The 18,878-nt window shown below is 55.4% G+C and overlaps 1 protein-coding gene across 1 annotated transcript; it reads right to left on the reverse strand.

The window, feature by feature from the left end:
- Nucleotides 1-4,692: 4,692 nt before the first annotated feature.
- On the reverse strand, nucleotides 4,693-16,936 carry LOC134562155 (serine/threonine-protein kinase pim-1-like). Its single transcript, XM_063419581.1, has 7 exons — nucleotides 16,895-16,936; nucleotides 7,159-7,358; nucleotides 6,603-7,038; nucleotides 6,423-6,473; nucleotides 5,852-6,218; nucleotides 5,036-5,215; nucleotides 4,693-4,799 (listed from the first exon to the last, which is right to left on the reverse strand). The coding sequence occupies exons 1-7, from the start codon at nucleotides 16,934-16,936 to the stop codon at nucleotides 4,693-4,695; spliced, it is 1,383 nt and encodes a 460-aa protein (XP_063275651.1).
- Between the last annotated feature and the right edge of the window lie 1,942 nt (nucleotides 16,937-18,878).

Genomic DNA, 18,878 nt, shown 5'->3' on the forward strand with positions numbered 1-18,878 from the left:
CTGTGTGTGCCTGTGTCCAGCAGTGCTGCTCCATCAGTCTGTGCCCAGCAATGGGGAAAAGCCTCAGCCCTGCAGGGCCAGGAGCTGCCGGGCTGTGCGTGAGCAGCTCAGCCAGCGGGAAGGGAGCTGCTCCACACGGGAACCAGCAGCAAAGCACTGGAGCACCTCGTTCTTGGGCACAGCCCAAATTCTGGGAGGGAATAAAAGAGTTATTCACGTGCATTGGTGCGTCAGCACTGCAGGTGCTGTGCCTGCAAACACATGGCTCGAGATGTGCAAAGGAATTCTGCAACTCTTGACTGGATCAGGATGTCACCAGTGCTGAACTCCAGTTTAGCCCAAAGCAACCACTTTACACCTCTGCTGGTCTCTGCTAGATCTTTTTCTTCAGGGTTTCCAGACAAAAGCAAACAGAGGAGGAGCCTACATTTTCATTGTTTATCCAAAATGTCTCTCATTTTGCTGTACATTCCTCTTTTAGGATGTGTTATCCACTTAACAAGGAAAAGAAAAAAGGAAAAAACAGGGAAAAAAGAAAGGGAGAACAAAAAACAAACATGGAGTGAAAAATCTTCTGTAACTTTAGATTAAGAGGTAGCTGATCTTCTTAAAAAGACAACTAAATTACTTAATTTGTGAATGTTTTGATGGCATAGATCCATCTCACTGACCTCAGTATCCTTTTTTAAAAGTATATGGGTTTTCTTTCCAATATTAAGTTATTTGAAATTGTTGTTGAAGCATTAAGAAACTGGCCTATGGATTGTGCATGACTGTATCTTGAGGGTAAAAAATACTACAGTTTGACACTTCGACCTAGAGTTGCAACTGAAAGTTGTAAATCCCAGTGGATTGTGTGACAGCAGCCTTTCCTTGAGAATTTGCAGCATCACAAAGACTTCATCAGTGGGCTTGGGGGTGCTTGGAGCTTTGTCCTGTTCCACTCTGGGATGTCATGAAACAGGACTTCACCTGCCAACATGCCAGGTCACGTTCTGCCACCCCAGCTCCTTGGACCCTGTATCCCCCAAAGCAGACACAAAGTGTTTCTGCTGCTACCCCCTTGACACAAATCCACAGAGCTGGGATTTTCCCAAGTCTCGTGTCTCAATTGCTCCATATTCCTAAAGAACCAGCAAAGTCCATCCCGATAAATACAGTGAGTTACACGGATGGTGTAACTTCCTGCCAAGAAATCCTGAAACTGCTTCTGAATGATGCTCCCTTCAGCTCTTGAACACCTACTCACACTGAGCTGGGAAAAATTGCCCTGGCCACTGGCTTACAAGTGAGTTATTCCAAACTTAGAACTCTGTGGGAAATCTCTATTCATCCCTATCCTTTTAGTATATCCATACATGGGGATGTGCATGGATGTGTCTTGTGCAAAGAGGAAGGAGTGTGCAAGCAACGTGACTGACACTTTCACTCTGTGTTCATTCCATACCCATGGGTACAAAGACATTATGGAAACACTGGCACACACAGACCCTTCTGTCCCTGCAGACAGAGACATCCCAGAGCCCCTGGCACACACAGACCCTTCTGTCCCTGCAGACAGAGACATCCCAGAGCCCCTGGCACACACAGACCCTTCTGTCCATGCACACAGAGACATCCCAGAGCCCCTGGCACACACAGACCCTTCTGTCCATGCACACAGAGACATCCCAGAGCCCCTGGCACACACAGACCCTTCTGTCCCTGCAGACAGAGACATCCCAGAGCCCCTGGCACACACAGACCCTTCTGTCCATGCACACAGAGACATCCCAGAGCCCCTGGCACACACAGACCCTTCTGTCCATGCACACAGAGACATCCCAGAGCCCCTGGCACACACAGACCCTTCTGTCCATGCAGGCAGAGACATCCCAGAGCCCCTGGCACACACAGACCCTTCTGTCCATGCATACAGACACATCCCAGAGCCCCTGGCACACACAGACCCTTCTGTCCATGCAGGCAGAGACATCCCAGAGCCCCTGGCACACACAGACCCTTCTGTCCCTGCAGGCAGAGACATCCCAGAGCCCCTGGCACACACAGACCCCTCTGTCCCTGGAGGACGCAGCACAGTGGGTGGAGCCGGTTGGTGGCAGCGAGTCCCCCACAGCAGGCCAGACCCGGCTCCAGCCCTGCCAGGCCCTGACAAGGCTCAGTGCCAGCTCCTCTGCAATGGGAAAGCCCTTCAGCCTTGTCCCTGCCCACAGGGGCACTGCTGGCCTGGCAGCGCAGTTTGTTTTCCCCACAGGCTGCAGGAGATGAGAACACAACGCTTGCAAACACTGACTGCAAGCCACAGCTCTGGGTGCTCCCCATTGTCACCATGAGATTCTCCCAGTATTCTGAGCGTTCATACTAAAGTAGAAGTGTGCACCTTCTCACGCTCATTCATGTAAACAAGGAGATTGTGTTTTGTAAATATTGCTATTGTTTTGAATTCCTTCTCCAAGAGAAGGGGAGGTTGAATGACAGTCCCTCTGACCAATGTGGTTGAGCAGTGGGAATGCCACTCTCCAATCCATGGTCACCTTGCTAGAAGTATATAATAGGAACTAATAAACAAAGCAGGAGATTCTCCCTGCTGCTCTGATCTCCCCAGATTCGTGGCTCTGTGTGTCTTTTTGGGCGAGGCTCCCAGCGACACCCCATGAACCTCAGCCCTGGCACCACTGTCTGCCCCAAGCTTCAGGGGATGCAGTGGGAGCCCGGCTGGGCTCTGCCCTGGGGCCATCCTGCAGGGAGAGCTGCAAACAGGGAGCATTTCCTTGCCACAAACAGCCAAGCCAGGGGTGCAGGGCAGCTGCTCCAGCCTGCACTGCACTGCTGTGTGCTGTGCCCTGGGGCTGGGGCTCCCTGCAGAGGGGACTGCACTGGTGTGCCAGAGGAGACAAAGAAGCTTCAGCTTAACCTTAGTGAGGTGGGTGGGTGGGCTGGGAGAGTGAGGAGGCTCAAGGGGATTCACAGAGCTCATCCTGCTGGAAGGACAAGGAAAAGGGAGTGGGAACTCAGCACTGAGGAGAGATGAGGGCTGGACAGCAGCTCTCACTGACACTAAAATGCCACGGGACCTCGGAGATATTGCTGCTCTTCAGCCAGTGACAGGATGAGGCCCTAAACCTGGGGTTTGGTCTTCCTTGTGGTGAAGGCCATCAAGGAAGGCAACATTGTGACGGAGACTGTGATGGGCTGGGAACTCACTGGGGGAAAGGAGGGAGCAGTTGTGAAATTTAAAAGTACGTGGAGAAGAGAAATCTTCAGGGAAGGGCTGAGCTACACCTTGGGCAAGTTGATAAATGTCATTTGGGGTCATCCCAGATTGATTGCATTTCAGAAGTTCTTGATCAAGTTTAATTTTGGAGGGTGTGATGTTTTCCCTTGGAGATGTACACTCTGCAAACTTGAGCTGCATTGCCCAAGTGCTCAAGCAAGTCTCTGCTGCAGGTCACACCATTTCTTCTTTGGCTGATTCTGGCCTGGGGCTGAGCTCCAGCAGAGCCCTGGCAGAGCCCAGAGCAGCCTCAGCATCTGCAGAGCCCGGCTGCAAGGAGAGAAACCAGAACCCGCCCGTCAGCTGAAGGCTCCTGTCCCCCTTGTCCCAGTGCCCGCCGTGCCCAGGCCATGCTGGCCGTGCCCAGAGCGGTGCCCAGAGCTGCCCATCATTGCTGCCCTTGGCAGCAGAGCAGGAGGGCAGGACATGTGCCCAGCCTGCAGCCAGCCGTGGCACATCCACCTCCTCAGCAGCTGCCCACAGCAGGATGCTCCTGTGCTGGCTGCCATCTCCCAAAAGCTCTGATCCCACCCAGGCCAAGAAGACGGGACCCACCTGACGCCATCCACCGCTGGAAGAAAAGCTGCTCCCAAACGACGTCCTCAGCCTTCTCCAAGGGCACGGCCCATCCACGGCACGGCTGGTCCCAAGCACTTCCCCATCCAGACTGGACAACACCTAGAACGCTTCCTTTAGAGAAACAAACAGCAAATTAACGAAAATAGACTACAGACAAAAAGGGAAAATGAGGGAAATGGCACAGTGGATACTGGGGGCTGTTGGCAGGGCCAGGAGCCCACTCCCATTTCACACCCACCCCAGCCCATGCCCCCCAGCCCTGCCAAAATGCAGCTTGGCAGCCCACTGAAAAATCAGTTGCTTCCAGCCCAGCAAAAGGGGGAACCTTTGTTTCCCGGCCAGCCTGTGCAATGCCCAAATCTGGGAGCATCCCCCTGTGTGTGCACTCATCTGCAAATTCACTGTGGAGCCTGGCTTTGAAGAAGGTGCCAGAATCGAACTCCATCATCTTCAGCTTTGTGGTGGCCTGGTCGAGGAAGAGGTTTTCATCCTTGATGTTGTCCTGGCTGTCTCCAGCAGCAGCAGCCCCACCTGGCACAGCTTCTCCAGGGGCTGCTTCTCTTTCCCTGGGAGTGAGACCAGGCTGTCAGTGTTCTGCCCAGGGCCCCAGCTGGCAGTGACCCAGGACAAGCCAAAGCAGCTGGGATGGCAGCCAGCAGTGCTGGGCAGAGCAGCTCAGCTCCAGCACAGGGGCTGTGTGTTCCCATCTGATGACCGCTGTGCAGTGACACAGGCAGGACAAAAAAGTCTGGGTCCTTTGCTTCTGATTGCCAAGGCATGTGTGGAGCTGGAACTTACCAGGGCCCTGCATCGCTGTTTCTGTGGCTCTCTCCCTTCTTCTATGGCAGATGACTATCCTGCATCCAGGGATGACACAACAGGTCTTCTACTGAAGGCCGGTCCACATCCAGCATGGATAAACACCGCCGGATGACATCTTGGCACTCTGGCGAGAGAAACCAGAAACCGCCAGTCAGTTGGAGAAGGCTCCTGTCTGCCCCACTGTTCCCATTCTCAGGCCATGCTGCATTTGCTCAGAGCTGGGCCTAAACTTTCCCAGGAATTCCCTGTTTTGGAGGAAAGCAGGACAGCAGGACACGTGCCACCTCCTCAGCAGCTGCCACAGCCCACTGCTGTCTCCCAGCACTGGCATTTCCCCCGTGCCCAGAGATGAGGATTCACCTTGAGAGAGCCGTGGTGGCAGCGAGAGCTGATGGTCCCAGCTGATCTTGTGGCCCCTCCTGAAAGGGTGCTCCCCACACACCATCTGGTGCAGCAGGATGCCCAGGGACCAGACGGTAGCTGGCTGTCCATAGTACCAGCCAAACTGGTTCCATTCCGGGGGACTGTATGACGGTGTTCCTATGGAATACAGATGGAGTTCATCAGGGGGATGCTGCTGCTCCCAGAGCCTGGCCCCAGCATCCCTGGGCATGCAGGGGCTGCCCCAGTGGCACGTGGTGTGACCTGCTGCCCTCTGGCCAGCACCTGGGACTTGTGTACGAACTTAGGGTTGGAAAAGAAGCCACTGGTGTCGGAAGGTGGCAGTGGAAGCCCTGGCAAGGCCCAACCATGACAAGCAAAACCCACTCAGTGCTGGGCAAAAACCATGCCTTACTCGTCCCTGCCTGCATTGCCCCAAAAACCATTATGAACCCAAAGCAAACCAGGCAATCACAGCAGTCCAAGCCCTTTCTCACCTGCACACCAAACTGGCTGGTGCACATGTTCTGGCTCCCCTCTCAGCCACCCCCACCCACGGGTGCTTCTGTTGGGCTGGCTGCCCCAGCCCCAGCCCCAGTCCCAGGCAGAGTGGCTGGCAAAGGCTGCCAGCAGGGCTGGAAGCTGGTCCCCCCACCCACTTGTGTTCAAAAGCAGCTGGGCTGAAGACTCAGTGCCATGAGTGGCAGGGAACCCCAGTGCCACACCCAGGCTGGGCTGTGAGATGTTGGGCCAGGAGATGTCTGGAATGGGGAGAACACCCCTGCGATGGCTCACCTGCAAAGTGAGTATAGGCTGTGTCTTGTAGGTAGGTGCCACAGCCAAAATCGATCAATTTGGCCTGCCCGGTGGCCAGGTCAAGCAGGATGTTCCCTGGCTTGAGGTCGCGGTGCAGGACCCCGCAGCTGGTGCAGTGCCGCACGGCCTCCAGCACCTGGCGGAACAGCTCCCGCGCCACCTCCTCGCACAGGAACCGCCGTGCCCGAATGAAGTGCTGGAGGTCCTGAGAACGCTCCGGGCGCTCCATGATGATAATGATGTCTTTGGGGAGCTCCAGCCACTCCAGCAGCTGGACGACACCAGGGAAGCCAGTGGAGACCTTGTGCAGCAGCACGATCTCCAGTGGTGCGCTGGTGCCGTTGGGCTGTGGGAGGAGCACAATGTTGTCAGTGGGGCTGAGGCCGTGCCAGGGGTCAGGGACCCCTCAGCCAGCCCGGGATGCTCTGCGCCCTTTGCTGGCCCCACGCCCGCTCTCCCTCCAGGCGTCCTGGCGGCTTCCACCCTCCTGGGCCTCAGCTCATCCCCGCCTGGCATGGCCCAGCTTCTCCTGCTGGCCCCGCTCACTCACCAGCTCACCCCAATGCCGGACACGGTTCCGTGGCACCCTTTTGACGGCCACCTGCAAGCCAAGGGGAGCAGCAGGCTGAGCTCACTGCCTGCCCTGCCCAGCCCCAGCCTCCTTCTCCTTCGCCCTCCTCCTCCTCCTGCGCCCCTTCCTCGTGCACCCACCACCGGCCCTGCCGCTCACCGGGGCACTGTCCGAGAGCCGTGTGGCCGCCCAGACGCTGCCGAAGCCGCCGTGGCCCAGCAGCGAACCCAGGCGGTACTGCTCCTGGAGGGCCTGCTGCGCCTTCCCTGCCGGCGAGACGCGGCTGTCAGCGCTCGGCCCGGGGCCAGGAACGGCCCCCGAGCGCCCCTCGAGCGGCCCGGGCTGGGCATCCCCAGGCATTTGCTCCTGGCAACGGGACAGCAGCGGCTCAGGGCCAGCGGCTGCGCTGCCAAGCGGAGGAGCTTGGGCTGGGGAAGCCACAGTGGAGGCGGCGGGAGCGGCCGCGCCGCCTGTGTCCTCTGCGGGCCCAGGGACGAGCTGGGGCCGGGGCCGGGGCCGGGGCCGGGGCCGGGGCCGGGGCCGGGGCCGGGGACGGGGACGGGGACGGGGCCGGGGACGGGGACGGGGACGGGGCAGGGGACGGGGCCGAGGCTCGAGCCGGGGCTGGGGCTGGGGCCGGGGCCGGGGCCGGGGCCGGGGCCGGGGCCGGGGCCGGGGCCGGGGCCGGGGCCGGGGCCGGGGCCTGGGCTGGGCTCGGCACAGGCGCAGCCAAAGGCCAGCAATGCTGCCCCAGCCCCAGGCACTGATGCCCGCCCAGCAGCGCCATCGCCAGCACTGCCAGAGCCGGGCGAAGGCGAGACCGCGGCGGGACGCCCGGGGGCAGGGACGGGGCAGCCCCGCCCGGGGCCGGGGGTGGGCCCGAGGCATGGCCCGGCCCAGCAGGGGAGAGGGAGACTGGGTTGGGAGGGGGACACTGGGAAAGGGAGAGGCTGCGGGACTGTGGGAGAGGGAGAGGGGAAGCACGGGTTGGTCAACAAAACCGCTTTTTTCTTCTCTGCTGCTGCCGCTGCTGCCGCTGCTGCCGCTGCTGCCGCTGCAACTGAAGCTCCAGGGCCGTTTGTCCCCTTGTCAGTTTTTTCCGTTGCCCCCTCTGCCTCGCACCGAGCCCTGCACTCCCCGGGGCAGCCCCTGAGCCTGTCCAAACACGGGAACTTCGCCGTTTTCAGTCAAGGTCCAGTCTTGACTCCTGCACAGTGACAGAGGAATCCCCTTGGCTGTTGCTGTGCATTGTCCCTGCTGAGGGTCAGACACTGTCACAGCACATTCCCTGAATGCAGAATTTGAACCTGACCCAAGCACTGCACTGGTGTCTCTGGCACTGATTTCCAAGAAAAACAGGGGAAGGCAAACTGGATGTAGCTCATGGTATTTTACAGTGTCTAAATCTTGCCAAGTCTTGGATGTCAGAGGTGTGACCCATTTAGAATTAATGAGATGGAGAAGTAGTTTAAGATGGAAAGGGTGACACAGAAATAAACAGAGAAAAACATCTTGGATTGTTTCTTTCCACTTTCATTTTTATTTTAAAAGCTGTTTCAGCTTTCCCAGAATCTTCTCCACAGTCCTGTCTGCTCTTTCCAAGAACCTTTCCTGGAGAACGAGTTGCACCATCTGTCACAAGATATCCCACCCATGCAGCTTCTCTTGACTTTCCCCAACATGTGTGAAGCAGGAGTCTTGCAGCAAAGCAGGAGAAAGGTTTTGAGAACTTGACAACTTTTTCTTTTCTTTCCCCATGTGGGCTGGGGAGTTGTGCCATTGGGAAGGTTTTCATTGTTCCTGTTCGACCCAAAGCAAACAGGACGGGCTCCCAGGGGTACCTACTGGGAGTCTGTTATCGTCCACCCAAGCAGGAAGAAGAGGTGGACAACTTCTTCTCTAAGAAGCTGGAGAATGTTTTAGGATCACCAGCCCTTGTTCTCGTAGGTGACTTTAACCTACCAGACATCTGCTGGGAACTCAGTACAGCGGCAAAGAGGCAGTGCAGGAAGGTTTTGGAGTGGATGGAGGAGAACTTTTTGTGACAGTGGATGAGTGAGGCCAGCAGGGGAGGGACTATGTTCGACCTGTTGTTTGCAAATAGAGAAGGGCTGGTGGGAGATGTGGTGCTTGGAGGCTGCTTGGGGCACAGGGATCATGAAATTACAGAGTTCTCAATATGTGGTGAAATCAGGAGGGACATCAAAAAGATTTTTGCATTGGACTTCTGGAGGGCAGACTTTGGCCGTTTTAGGAGACTTACTAAGAGAGTTCCTTGGGAAGGAACCCTTAAAAACAGAGGAGTCCAGGAAAGGTGGGTGTGCTTCAATGCAGAGATCTTGAGGGCACAGGAACAGACTGTCCCTGTGTGCTGAAAGATGAGCTGACAAGTCAAACGTCCAGCCTGGATGGGCAAGGAGATTTCAAAGGAACTTAGGAATAAAAAGAGGATGTATCATTTTTGGAAGGAGGGTCAGGTCTCTCAGGAAGTATTTAAGGGAACATGTAGGAAAAAAAATATTAGGGAGGCCAAAGCTCAGTTTGAAGTCATTTTGACAACTTTTGTAAAGGATAATAAAATATGTTTTTACAAATAAATTAATGGCAAAAGGAAGGGTAGGACCAACCTTTGTTCTCTACTGGATGTGGGAGGGAACTTAGGAACTGCAGATAAGGCGAAGACGGCTTGTCCTCAGGACAGCTGCCCTCCTGGGCTGGTAGATGGTGTCAGGGAGCAGAATGGTGCCCCTGTTATCCAGGAGGAGGCAGTCAGAGAACTGCTGAGCCACTTGGATGTTCAAAATCCATGGGCCCAGATGGGATCCAGCCCAGGGTGTTGAGGGAGCTGGCAGATGAGCTTGTGAAGCCACTCTCCATCATTTCCCAACAGTCCTGGCTCACTGGTGAGGTTCCAGAGGACTGGAGGTTGGCCAATGTGTTGTGTGACCCCTACACCAGAAGGGTAGAAAGGAGGATCCTGGTAATTATAGGCCAGTTTGATATGGGAAACATATCTAAAATTCAGAATTTTAGAAGCATTTAATGTGCTTAAGCAGATGGAGGGGAAGCAGAAATATACAGCTTATTTAGCAATCCTGTAAAAGCAGAAAAACAACTTGTAGCAGAACACATGAGGATTTAGTTGCTAGGTAAAGGCCACAGAGATAAGATGTATATTGTGTATATTGTGAAAACTCAGTAAAGCAAGACTTAGGTATAGTGAAAACCCCATAAAGTGAAAACCCCCTATGGCTTAAGAAATCAGAAAGAACCAGGCTCGTGGTTTTGGCCAGGACAAAGTGACCTGGGAGTTAGCCAAACCTTCACTGCACCTGCCCAGAGGAAGAGGTCAAACAGTGAACAACTGAGGAAGACCTCTTACTTCATCAGAAGACCCCAGCCTGCAACCACCAGGAGATGTGGCACCAGAGAAAGCTAATTATAATAGGAAGTGCAAGGAGGCGGAGAGTGGGCAGAGAATGGGTGGGGAGGGAGGGGTTGTTTTGTGGGATCTGAGTGTATTTAAACCTTAAACCTGTCTCAACCAGGTACGCAGGTATGGTGGAAAATCCCCCTTGTGTCCCAGATGGAAATAAAACATACCTGCTTTACAGTTTGAATTGTAAATCCTTATCCCACAACTCAAGTCAGCCTGACCACAGTACCCAGTAGGGTACTGCAGCAGCTTATACTGAGTGTCATCACACAGCACCTACAGGATGGCCAGGCTATCAGACCCGGCCAGCACGGGTTTAAGAACAGAAGGTCGTGTTTGACCAACCTGGTCTCCGTTTATGACCAGGTGACCCGCCGGGTGGGTGCGGGAAAGGCAGTGGATGTTGTGTACCTGGATTTCAGCAAGGCCTTGGACACTGTCTCCCACAGCACACTCCTGGAAAAGCTGGCAGCCCACAGCTTGGACAGGAGCACTCTGTGCTGGGTTAAGAACTGCCTGCATGGCTGGGCCCAGAGAGTGGTGGTGAAGGTTCTGCATCCAGCTGGTGGCACCAGTGGTGTTCCCCTGGGGTCTGTGCTGGGGCCAGTTCTGTTCAATATTTTTATTGATGACATGGATGAGGGGATTGAGTCTTTCATTAGTAAATTTGCAGCTGACACTAAGCTTGGACCGTGTGTCCATCTATTGGAGGGTAGGAGGGCTCTGCAGAGAGACCTGGAATGACTGGATGGATGGGCAGAGTCCAATAGGATGAAGTTTAATAAGTGCAAGTGCTGAGTCCTGCATTTTGGCCACAAAAACTTCCTGCAGCACTCTAGGCTGGCAAGAGAGTGGCTGGACAGCAGCCAGGGAAGGGGACCTGGGGCACTGCTGGACAGCAGGCTGGACATGAGGCAGCAGTGTGGGCAGGTGGGCAAGAAGGCCAATGGCTCCTGGCCTGGATCAGGAATGGCGTGGCCAGCAGGAGCAGGGCAGTGTTTCTTCTCCTGTACTCGGCACTGGTGAGGCCGCACCTCGAGTGCCGTGTCCAGTTCTGGGCCCCCAATTTAGGAAGGACATTGAGACGCTTGAGCACATCCAGGAGAGGGCAACAAGGCTGGTGAGGGGCTTGGAACAAAAACCCTGTTAAGAACGGCTGAGGGAGCTGTGGTTGTTTCGCCTGGAGAAAAGGAGACTCAGAGGTGACCTAATCGCTCTCTACAATTCCCTGAAGGGTAGCTGTAGTCAGGTGGGGTTTGGTCTCTTTCTCCAGAGAGCAGCTGACACAACAAAAGGACACAGTCTTCAGCTGCCCCAAGGGAAATACAGGATGGATATTAGGAAGAAGTTTTTCACAGAGAGAGTGATAAAGTACTGGAATGGTCTGCCTGGAGAGGTGGTGAAGTCACCTTCCCTGGATGTGTTTAAAAAAAGATTGGATGAGGCACTCAGAGCCATGGTTTAGTTGAGGTGTTGGGGCATGGGTTGGATTTGATGCTCTTGAAGGTCTCATCCTACCCAGTCATTCTGTGAATTCTGTAAGAAATTTAGGCTCAGCTCTGGTGGCTCATTCCATCCTGGCTCAGGGCACAGCATCAGGAAGGTCTTTGCATTCCAAGGCTTTGCTGCAGCCAAAGAAATCTCCTGGCTCAGGGTCACCTTTCCTGCTCAGCCAGACCCAAGAGTGCCCCAGCAACAGCAGAGAATGGCAGCATTGCCATGGGCTGGCACAGCAGGGGGAGATTTCCCCCTTGAGAGTGGCTCATATTGCAGTTTTTGCATTCAGGCAGCTGCAGATCCCTCAGCTTTGGTTGCACAGCAGCTGGAAATGCAAGGGCAGGAGCTCTGTTCATGCCCAGCCACAGCAGGTGACAGCAAGGACAGGCTCCTGGCAGCGTGACATTGGTAGGCAGCTCCTTCAACAAAAGCTGGGGGCTGGAACTCTGTGCAGAAAATGCCCTGATGGTCTCTGCACCCAGGCAAAAGGAACAAAGTTTCAGTTTTGGCCTTTCTAGAGAGCACCAAAATGATTCCTTTACAGAACAAGGTTCCATTGCCGGCTGTTCCCCAACCCCCAGAGGAGAGCCCAGGGGCCCAAGGAGCTGCGAGCAGGGACTCTGCAGGAGCCGGGACAGCGAGAGAGCCCGGGCTGAAGGTCAGCCCCGGGGCGGGCAGGGCCTGGGAGGGGGCACAGCCCGGGGGTCCCGCAGAGCCTCCCTGCTGCAAAGGCCCGGCTGGGACAGCGGGGCAGCTGCCGGGAGCCGTGTGCCAGGGCCGGGCCGCGGGTGGGTGTTCAAAGCGCCTCCAGGGGAGCAGCTTTTTGTCCCGGCCCGGGGGCATTCCCGCGGGGTCGGGGTCCCTGCGAAGGCGCCGGAGGGCAGGGTGGAAGGGGTTAGTTTATGGGTTTGTTTGTGGATTATTTTTTGTGGGGGTTGATGGCTGGTTGGGATTTTATTGTTTTGGGAGGGGATACGGGCAATGGTTTTTTGTGAGATGCCCCCGGCAGTTTGAACCCCCTTGGGTGCGGGGAGCGCTGGCGCAGCCCCGGCACGGGCGGGGCGGCCCCGGGCGGGCTGTGGGAGCCGGGAGCGGCCGCCCGGGCCCGGAGCCGCCGCCTTGGGCCGGGAGCCCCCCGGGCAGAGCTCTGTGCTCGGGGCCCAGGCCCGGGCGGCCCGGGGAGCTCTCGGTGGCCCGTGGGCCCCGGCGCAGGTGGGTCCGTGTGGCCGGGCTCGCAGGGGAGCGGAGCGGCCCGGCCGTGGCCGTGCGGCGCCTGTTGGGGCTCGGGGGGCCGGGCTGGGCCGGGCAAAGGCTGAGGGAGAGCGGGGGAAGCGATGGCACAGAGGCCCCGGGCTGCCCGTGCCCCCCTGGCCACGCAGCCGGGCTCGGGGGCCGCCTCGCTCAGACCCGGCCCCGGCTGCGGGGGTCCCCGGGGCCCTGGGGAGGGGGCGGCGGGGGCTGGCGGAGCTCTGTGCCCGGGGCTGGGCGCGGCTGCCCAGGGAGCGGGGCATGCAGGGTCCCCCCGTGGTGGGGCTTGCTCTGCCCGGCTCAGGGGCTGCATTGTCAGCCCAGAGACACGTGGGGATCGCCCGGTACCAGCAGCGCTGGGAGGCAAACCCGGGAATGGGGGGAGCAGAAACGGGCAGTGCGAGAGCTGGGGCTGTTCCAGAAGGCTGGACAGGTTGGGAGCAAGGACAAGGGGGACCCATGGATACCCCAGGACTCTGAAAGAGGGACCCTGGATAGTGCTGAGCCCAGGGACACCTGTGATCCCCAAGTGGTGAGCCCAGAGAAGGGGAACCTCCTGGATTCTCAGGAGCCACAGCAGCCCAGAGAGGGCCAACACCAATACAAACTTGACCCGGGGCAACACAGACAGGGGGGCCTCCAGGACCCCAAAGTGGAGAGATGAGAGAGAAGAAACTCATGGTTGGGTGTTTTTGCTGAACCTTGGTCACTTGGTTATTTTGGAGAAATGAATCTTTGTGTTTTGGAGGTTTATATGGGCACCAGAAGCCCAGTGACTTCTAGAGATGGACTTGGGCAGGAGGAACCCCCCAACCCAATGTGCTCATATACTGTATTTTTCCCCAAAGCAGAATTTCCCACTCCCAGACCTTGACCAGATGGAGAAGGCAGCTGCAAGGAAGAGGAAGATGGCCAGGGACAGCCAGGCAGGTGAGGAGGAAGTCAGTGCCCCTTTGCCCCTCTCTCCTGCTCCATCTCCCAGCCCAGCCTGGCCCCGGCTGCAGGACAACCCCGCTGCCGACGCCGTCCTGCCGGGGATGCACTGGGGGGATCTCCTTGGCCTTCCCTCTGGCACGGAGGCAAATCCCATCCACTCCTTGTGCTTCCTCCCCTGGACAAAGAGCTGAGGACAGAGACCAGGGAGGACAAATCCCCACGGCAGAACCTCATGGAAGAGGCTGTTTTCAGCGGCTCCATGGTGCAGGAATGCAACGGGGAAGAAAAGTCACAGAGATCCCGCAGGAGAAGGGGCTCCAAACCCATCTCAGGGTGCTCAGAGGAGGAAAGACCCACCCAGTGCCAGGAAGGTGGACAGAGCTTCAGGCAGGGCTCTGAGCTGGTGGTCCAGGAGCAGCTTCATGATGGGAAGAAGCCCCACAAGTGCTTGGAGTGTGGGAAGAGCTTCAGCTGGAGCAACACCCTGATCCAGTACCAGATGATCCACACCAGGGAGAGGCCCCATGAGTGTCCTGAGTGTGGGAAGAAGTTTCAGACCAGCTCACACCTCCTCAAGAACCAGTGGATTCACACAGAGGAGAAGCACTTCTGCTGTCCTGTCTGCAGGAAGGGCTTCAAGAACAACTCCCACCTCGTCACCCACCAGCGCATCCACGCCAGAGAGAGGCCCTGTGAGTGTCCCCAGTGCAGGAAGAGCTTCACCCACAGCTCTCACTTGACCAGGCACCGACAGAGGCACTGGTAAGGGAAGCCCTGTGAGTGACCTGACTGTGGGGAGAGCTTTGTGTGCTGCTCCAACTCTATCCTGCATCAGGGGACCCACGTTGGACAGAGCCCTGATGACCCACATTCCCTGTGATCTGCACTGGGGAGACACTGGGCTGGTGGTCCTTTTGTTTGGTGGTCCCTAATATTCTTTTGACTCCTCTTCATCCCTTTAAAACAGACAAAATTGGGATAAAAATGAACAAATTCATCAAAGGCATCTAAAGCCTCACTTTTTGCTAGTCTTTCGAGGGGATCTGGGATTCAGGGAGATACTTGAAAGGATTTAGGGATTGGGGGGTATTTGGTGTCATTTTCTCCATTTCTTGGCACTCAAAGAGATGAGAAGGTTTGATCTGTTACCTCAAAACCACTCAATGCCACTGAAAACTATTCAATCCCTCCCCAAAATTACTTGATTTCAACAGCCCCTCAGGGTGGAACGGGGTTGGAAGGACTTTGGTGAAGTGTGCTGCAAATCAGGAGGGGCGAGATGGGCATTGGGTGGAACGGGATGGGTGGGATGGGGTTTGGGAGGGGTGGGATGGGGGAAATATGTCTTGGGAAGGGGGTCCTGATGTCGAGGAGAGGTGGGATGGCTTTGGGTGGGGATTAGGAGGGTGTGGTGAAATCTGGAATGAGAACGCCGAAGGCTGGGAATGATGAAGGGAGAGGGAACCCATTCCTGAGGGAGTTTTTGGGTATTCCACATTCCTGAAGGCATTTTGGTGCATCCCAGGTTTCTGAGGTGGTTTGGGGGCACTCCCCAATTCTTGGCAGGGGGTTCCTGAGAGCACCTCCATGGAGCCCCATTGCCAGGGGTGGTTGCCTTGGGCACGAACTCAGAGCTGCAGCCAGAGTCCATTGCCTTGGTGCTGGAGAGCAGAGAAATGATGAAAGGCCCCCGACATCTGCAGGGTGTGTTTGGGGGGCCAGGACAAGTTCTGCATAGGTGGGACAGTCACTGCCCCAGCCCCAGCCACTGCAGCCTCTGGGCCAGCCCCAAAGTGGCTGCCAAGCCCCTGGCACCCCCAAAACCCCACCTGTGAGAGGGACCAGAGCAGGTGAGGCTGTGACACGGCTGTGACACTGACACGTCCCACGGCCCCGGAGCTCACAGCAGCTGAGATGGGCTGGATCCAAGGTCCTGGCTGTGGATGTCTCTCTCTCTCTCTTATCCTGACTTCCTCTTCTCAAAATATGGATAACTTGAAGTTGTAGGGTTTAGTGTTTTCTGAGTCAGTGCTTTGTAAAGTGCCTTACTATAATTCCAGGTTTAATATAATTTATAAGCTGGGTACTATTTCTGTGTAAATGTTTACATCATAGGTTATAACTTAGGATAAATACTGTTCAGTGCTGTTCTTTTGTTAAATTGTGACGTTTAAGGTGTAAGTTAAGGTTAAGGTAGAAGCTAAGTCCTGTTAGTTTGAGCTCTGTTCAGCTTTTAGGCCATGTTCCTTTTATCCTTGCCCTCACTGTCCTCGTCACACACACACAGAGGTACAGTTATCGGTTTGTTTGTGGTTTGATTGCTGGATTTGGTTTGGTTGTGTTGATGCTTTCCTTCCTTGGTGTGCCCAAAGTGTCCAGTCAGGGGTGGAGTGACTCTTGCCAAGGAACTTTGTCATGCCTCACCACCTGTGCTCCTAATTGGTGACTTCTGTCACATATGCTAATCTGCTAAACTTATAAAACTGTATTGACTTCATGGGGGGGTTGGGCGTTTTGTGGACATTTTCTGTATCTGCCCCTTGGAGGCCTCCAATAAAGATCAGCCTTTCTGTTACCTCCTCTATAATATTATCTCCAAAGGGTGTTACTTTATTTCTAGGTTCTGTAAGGCATCAACACAGCGGGGCCTCATGACACCCAGGAGACCACAGTGACACAATGACATCTTGGAGAGCCAAGTGCCAGCCGCAAACACAGCGGGGCCTGATGGAAGCCAGGAGCCACTTGGAGAGTGCCAGGGCACGTGGAACTCAGTGCCCGCTGTGACACAGCACAGCCCCATGAGCTCAGCAGACCACTGTGACAACGTGGAATCCCATGGATGCAAGGCTCTACTTGGGCAGAGTGGGGTCTCCTGGGACACAGGTGCCACTGGGGCATTGCCAGCTCTTGTATAACCCAGTGCCCCTTGTGACACAGGGCAGCCTCATGGAACTGTCCTGGGGATGGTTCATAACCCATCACCATTTTGGGTTGTTTTTTGTTTTGTACCAGGAATGGTCACTGCCTCCCCTCCCTGCCTCTGGGAGTGCTGCAATGGGTGGAGGGGCAGCCCGGGGTCCTGCAGGGGTTGGGGGACGGGGGCTGCTCTTCCTTCTGCTTGGGGGGATTGACTCAGTGGCCACGTGGCACAGCGCATCTGCTTTGAGGTCTTGTTGCCCTGTGGTTTTGGTCTTTTGCTTTTTTCCTCTTGTTTTTTTTCTCCTTCGACACTGTTACTGGGGCTTGCCAGCTTGCTTCTCTGCTCCTCTGCTGCTGGGAGAGGAAAAATTCTCTGCACCTGGTGGGCTCCCGCAAGGCTTTATCCTCAAACCTGTCCTGGGGGTGGATCAGGGATGGAGTCTCCCAGGATCATTTGCGCTTAGCGGGCGGACTGCCTGACAGCTCCAGCTGACCATGGAATGTCGAGGGTCGCTTCTCATCTGCCCCTGGACCTCTGGGGATCCATGACTTCCTTCCTGTGAAAAAGAACTGTCCTTCTCTTCCAGGGACCCATGGCCAAAAATGGGATTTGGCCTCGAAAATTCTGTTTATCCAAAGAATTCTTCCAGCCAAAAGCTTCCAGGAGGGAAAAGTCTGTCTGGCTTGGCCTCCTGGGGGCCATGTCTGGCCACCAGATCTCCTCTGGTGATCTACCACCAAACCACTGGGGCTCTGTGCTTTTCTTCCTATGGAAAAGGACTGTCATTCTCGTCCACGAGCCTATGGTCAAAATCGGGATTTTAGCCCCCAGATTCTATCCAAGGATTGCTCCCAGGGAAGAGCTGCAAGGACAGACAAGTCTTGCTGGCCTTGGCCTCCTGGGAGCCACCTCTGATCTGCCTTCAAAACATTGGGGCTCCACCCTTTCCTTGCCATGGAAAAGAACCGTCATTCCAGGTGTCCATGATCAAAATCCAGAAGATTCCACTTCCAAATTTCGGTATATCCAAGGATTGTTATCAGATCAAACCTTCTAGAAAAGACAGATCTGCCTGGCTTGGCCTCCCAGGGGCCACCTCTCATCTGCCTTCAAAACACTGGGGCTTTGTGCTTTTCCTCCTATGGAATTAAACATCTTCCATGTCCAAGTTCCCATGGCCAATATTGAGAATCCATCTCCCAAATTCCATATATCCAAGGATTGTTCCAAGACAGAAGTTGCCATGACAGACAGGTGTGGCTGCCCTCACTTACTGTGGCCACCTCTCATCTTCCAAACCTCTTGGACTTCGTGCTTTTCTTTCATATGGAAAAAACCCATCCTTCTTGACAGGGCACCCATGGCCAAAACTGGGATTCCACCTCCCAAATTCCATTAATCCAGGGATTGCTCTCAGACAAAAGCCACCAGTACTGTCAGGTCTGGCTGGTCTGGCCTCCTGAGGGCCAGCTCTCGCCTGCCTTCCAAACACTGGAGCTCCATGCTTTCCTTTTCATGGAAAAGACTCATCCAGCTCATCCAGGCACAAATGGCTGAAAGTGGGATTCCACATTCCAAATCCCCAATATCCAAGGGCTGCTCCCAGACAAACCTGCCTGGACAGATGGTTGTGGCTGGCCTTGGCCTCTGGTGGCTGTGTCTCATCTGTCTCTGAAACACTGGGACTCGGTGCTTTCCTTCCTCTGGAGACCACTGTGACCCTGCGTGGGCTGGTGGAACCCAGGGCCATGGGGACACTGCAGGGCTTGTGTGACCAAGGGGGCCACAGTGATCCTGTGGTGTTCCATGGGACCAAGGGGGTCACAGTGATCCTGTGGTGTTCCATGGAACCAAGGGGGTCACAGAGTCCTGTGGTGTTCCATGGAACCAAGGGGGTCACAGTGATCCTGTGGTGTTCTCTGGGAATACACAAGACAGAGAGTCAAACAGACTTGATTAGCATATCTGGTTTGATAACCAAGATGCCATGGCAGGAACAAACAGAACTGTGAAAATTACAGGAGATGGGATTACACCTGCTTATGGGAAGAGAGAAGATTCAATCAACTTCTGCAAGCAAAGAGTTGTTGTAAAATGCATGAGTTTTCTGTGTGATTTTTAACCTGATTATTGTAGTAGAAATGATTAACCTGTCTGAAATAGTATATAAGCTTTTGGAAAACCTGAGTAAAATCGAATTCTGATCACCGAATCAGTCTTCCCGTCTCTCATCAATCGCCATAATTGGTGCCCCGTGTGAGGAGAAGAACCGGCGGTCTGCTGGCAATTGGCGATGCCCCTGGAACTGATCGTGGCGGTGAAAGAACCGTGTTTGGGCCTACAATCATCTGTACGCCGGACGTGACAGGTGAGCCAGGGGAACTCAAGGTATGGG

The sequence above is a fragment of the Prinia subflava genome, chromosome 26 (genome assembly GCF_021018805.1).
Source record: "Prinia subflava isolate CZ2003 ecotype Zambia chromosome 26, Cam_Psub_1.2, whole genome shotgun sequence".
NCBI lineage: Eukaryota > Metazoa > Chordata > Aves > Passeriformes > Cisticolidae > Prinia > Prinia subflava.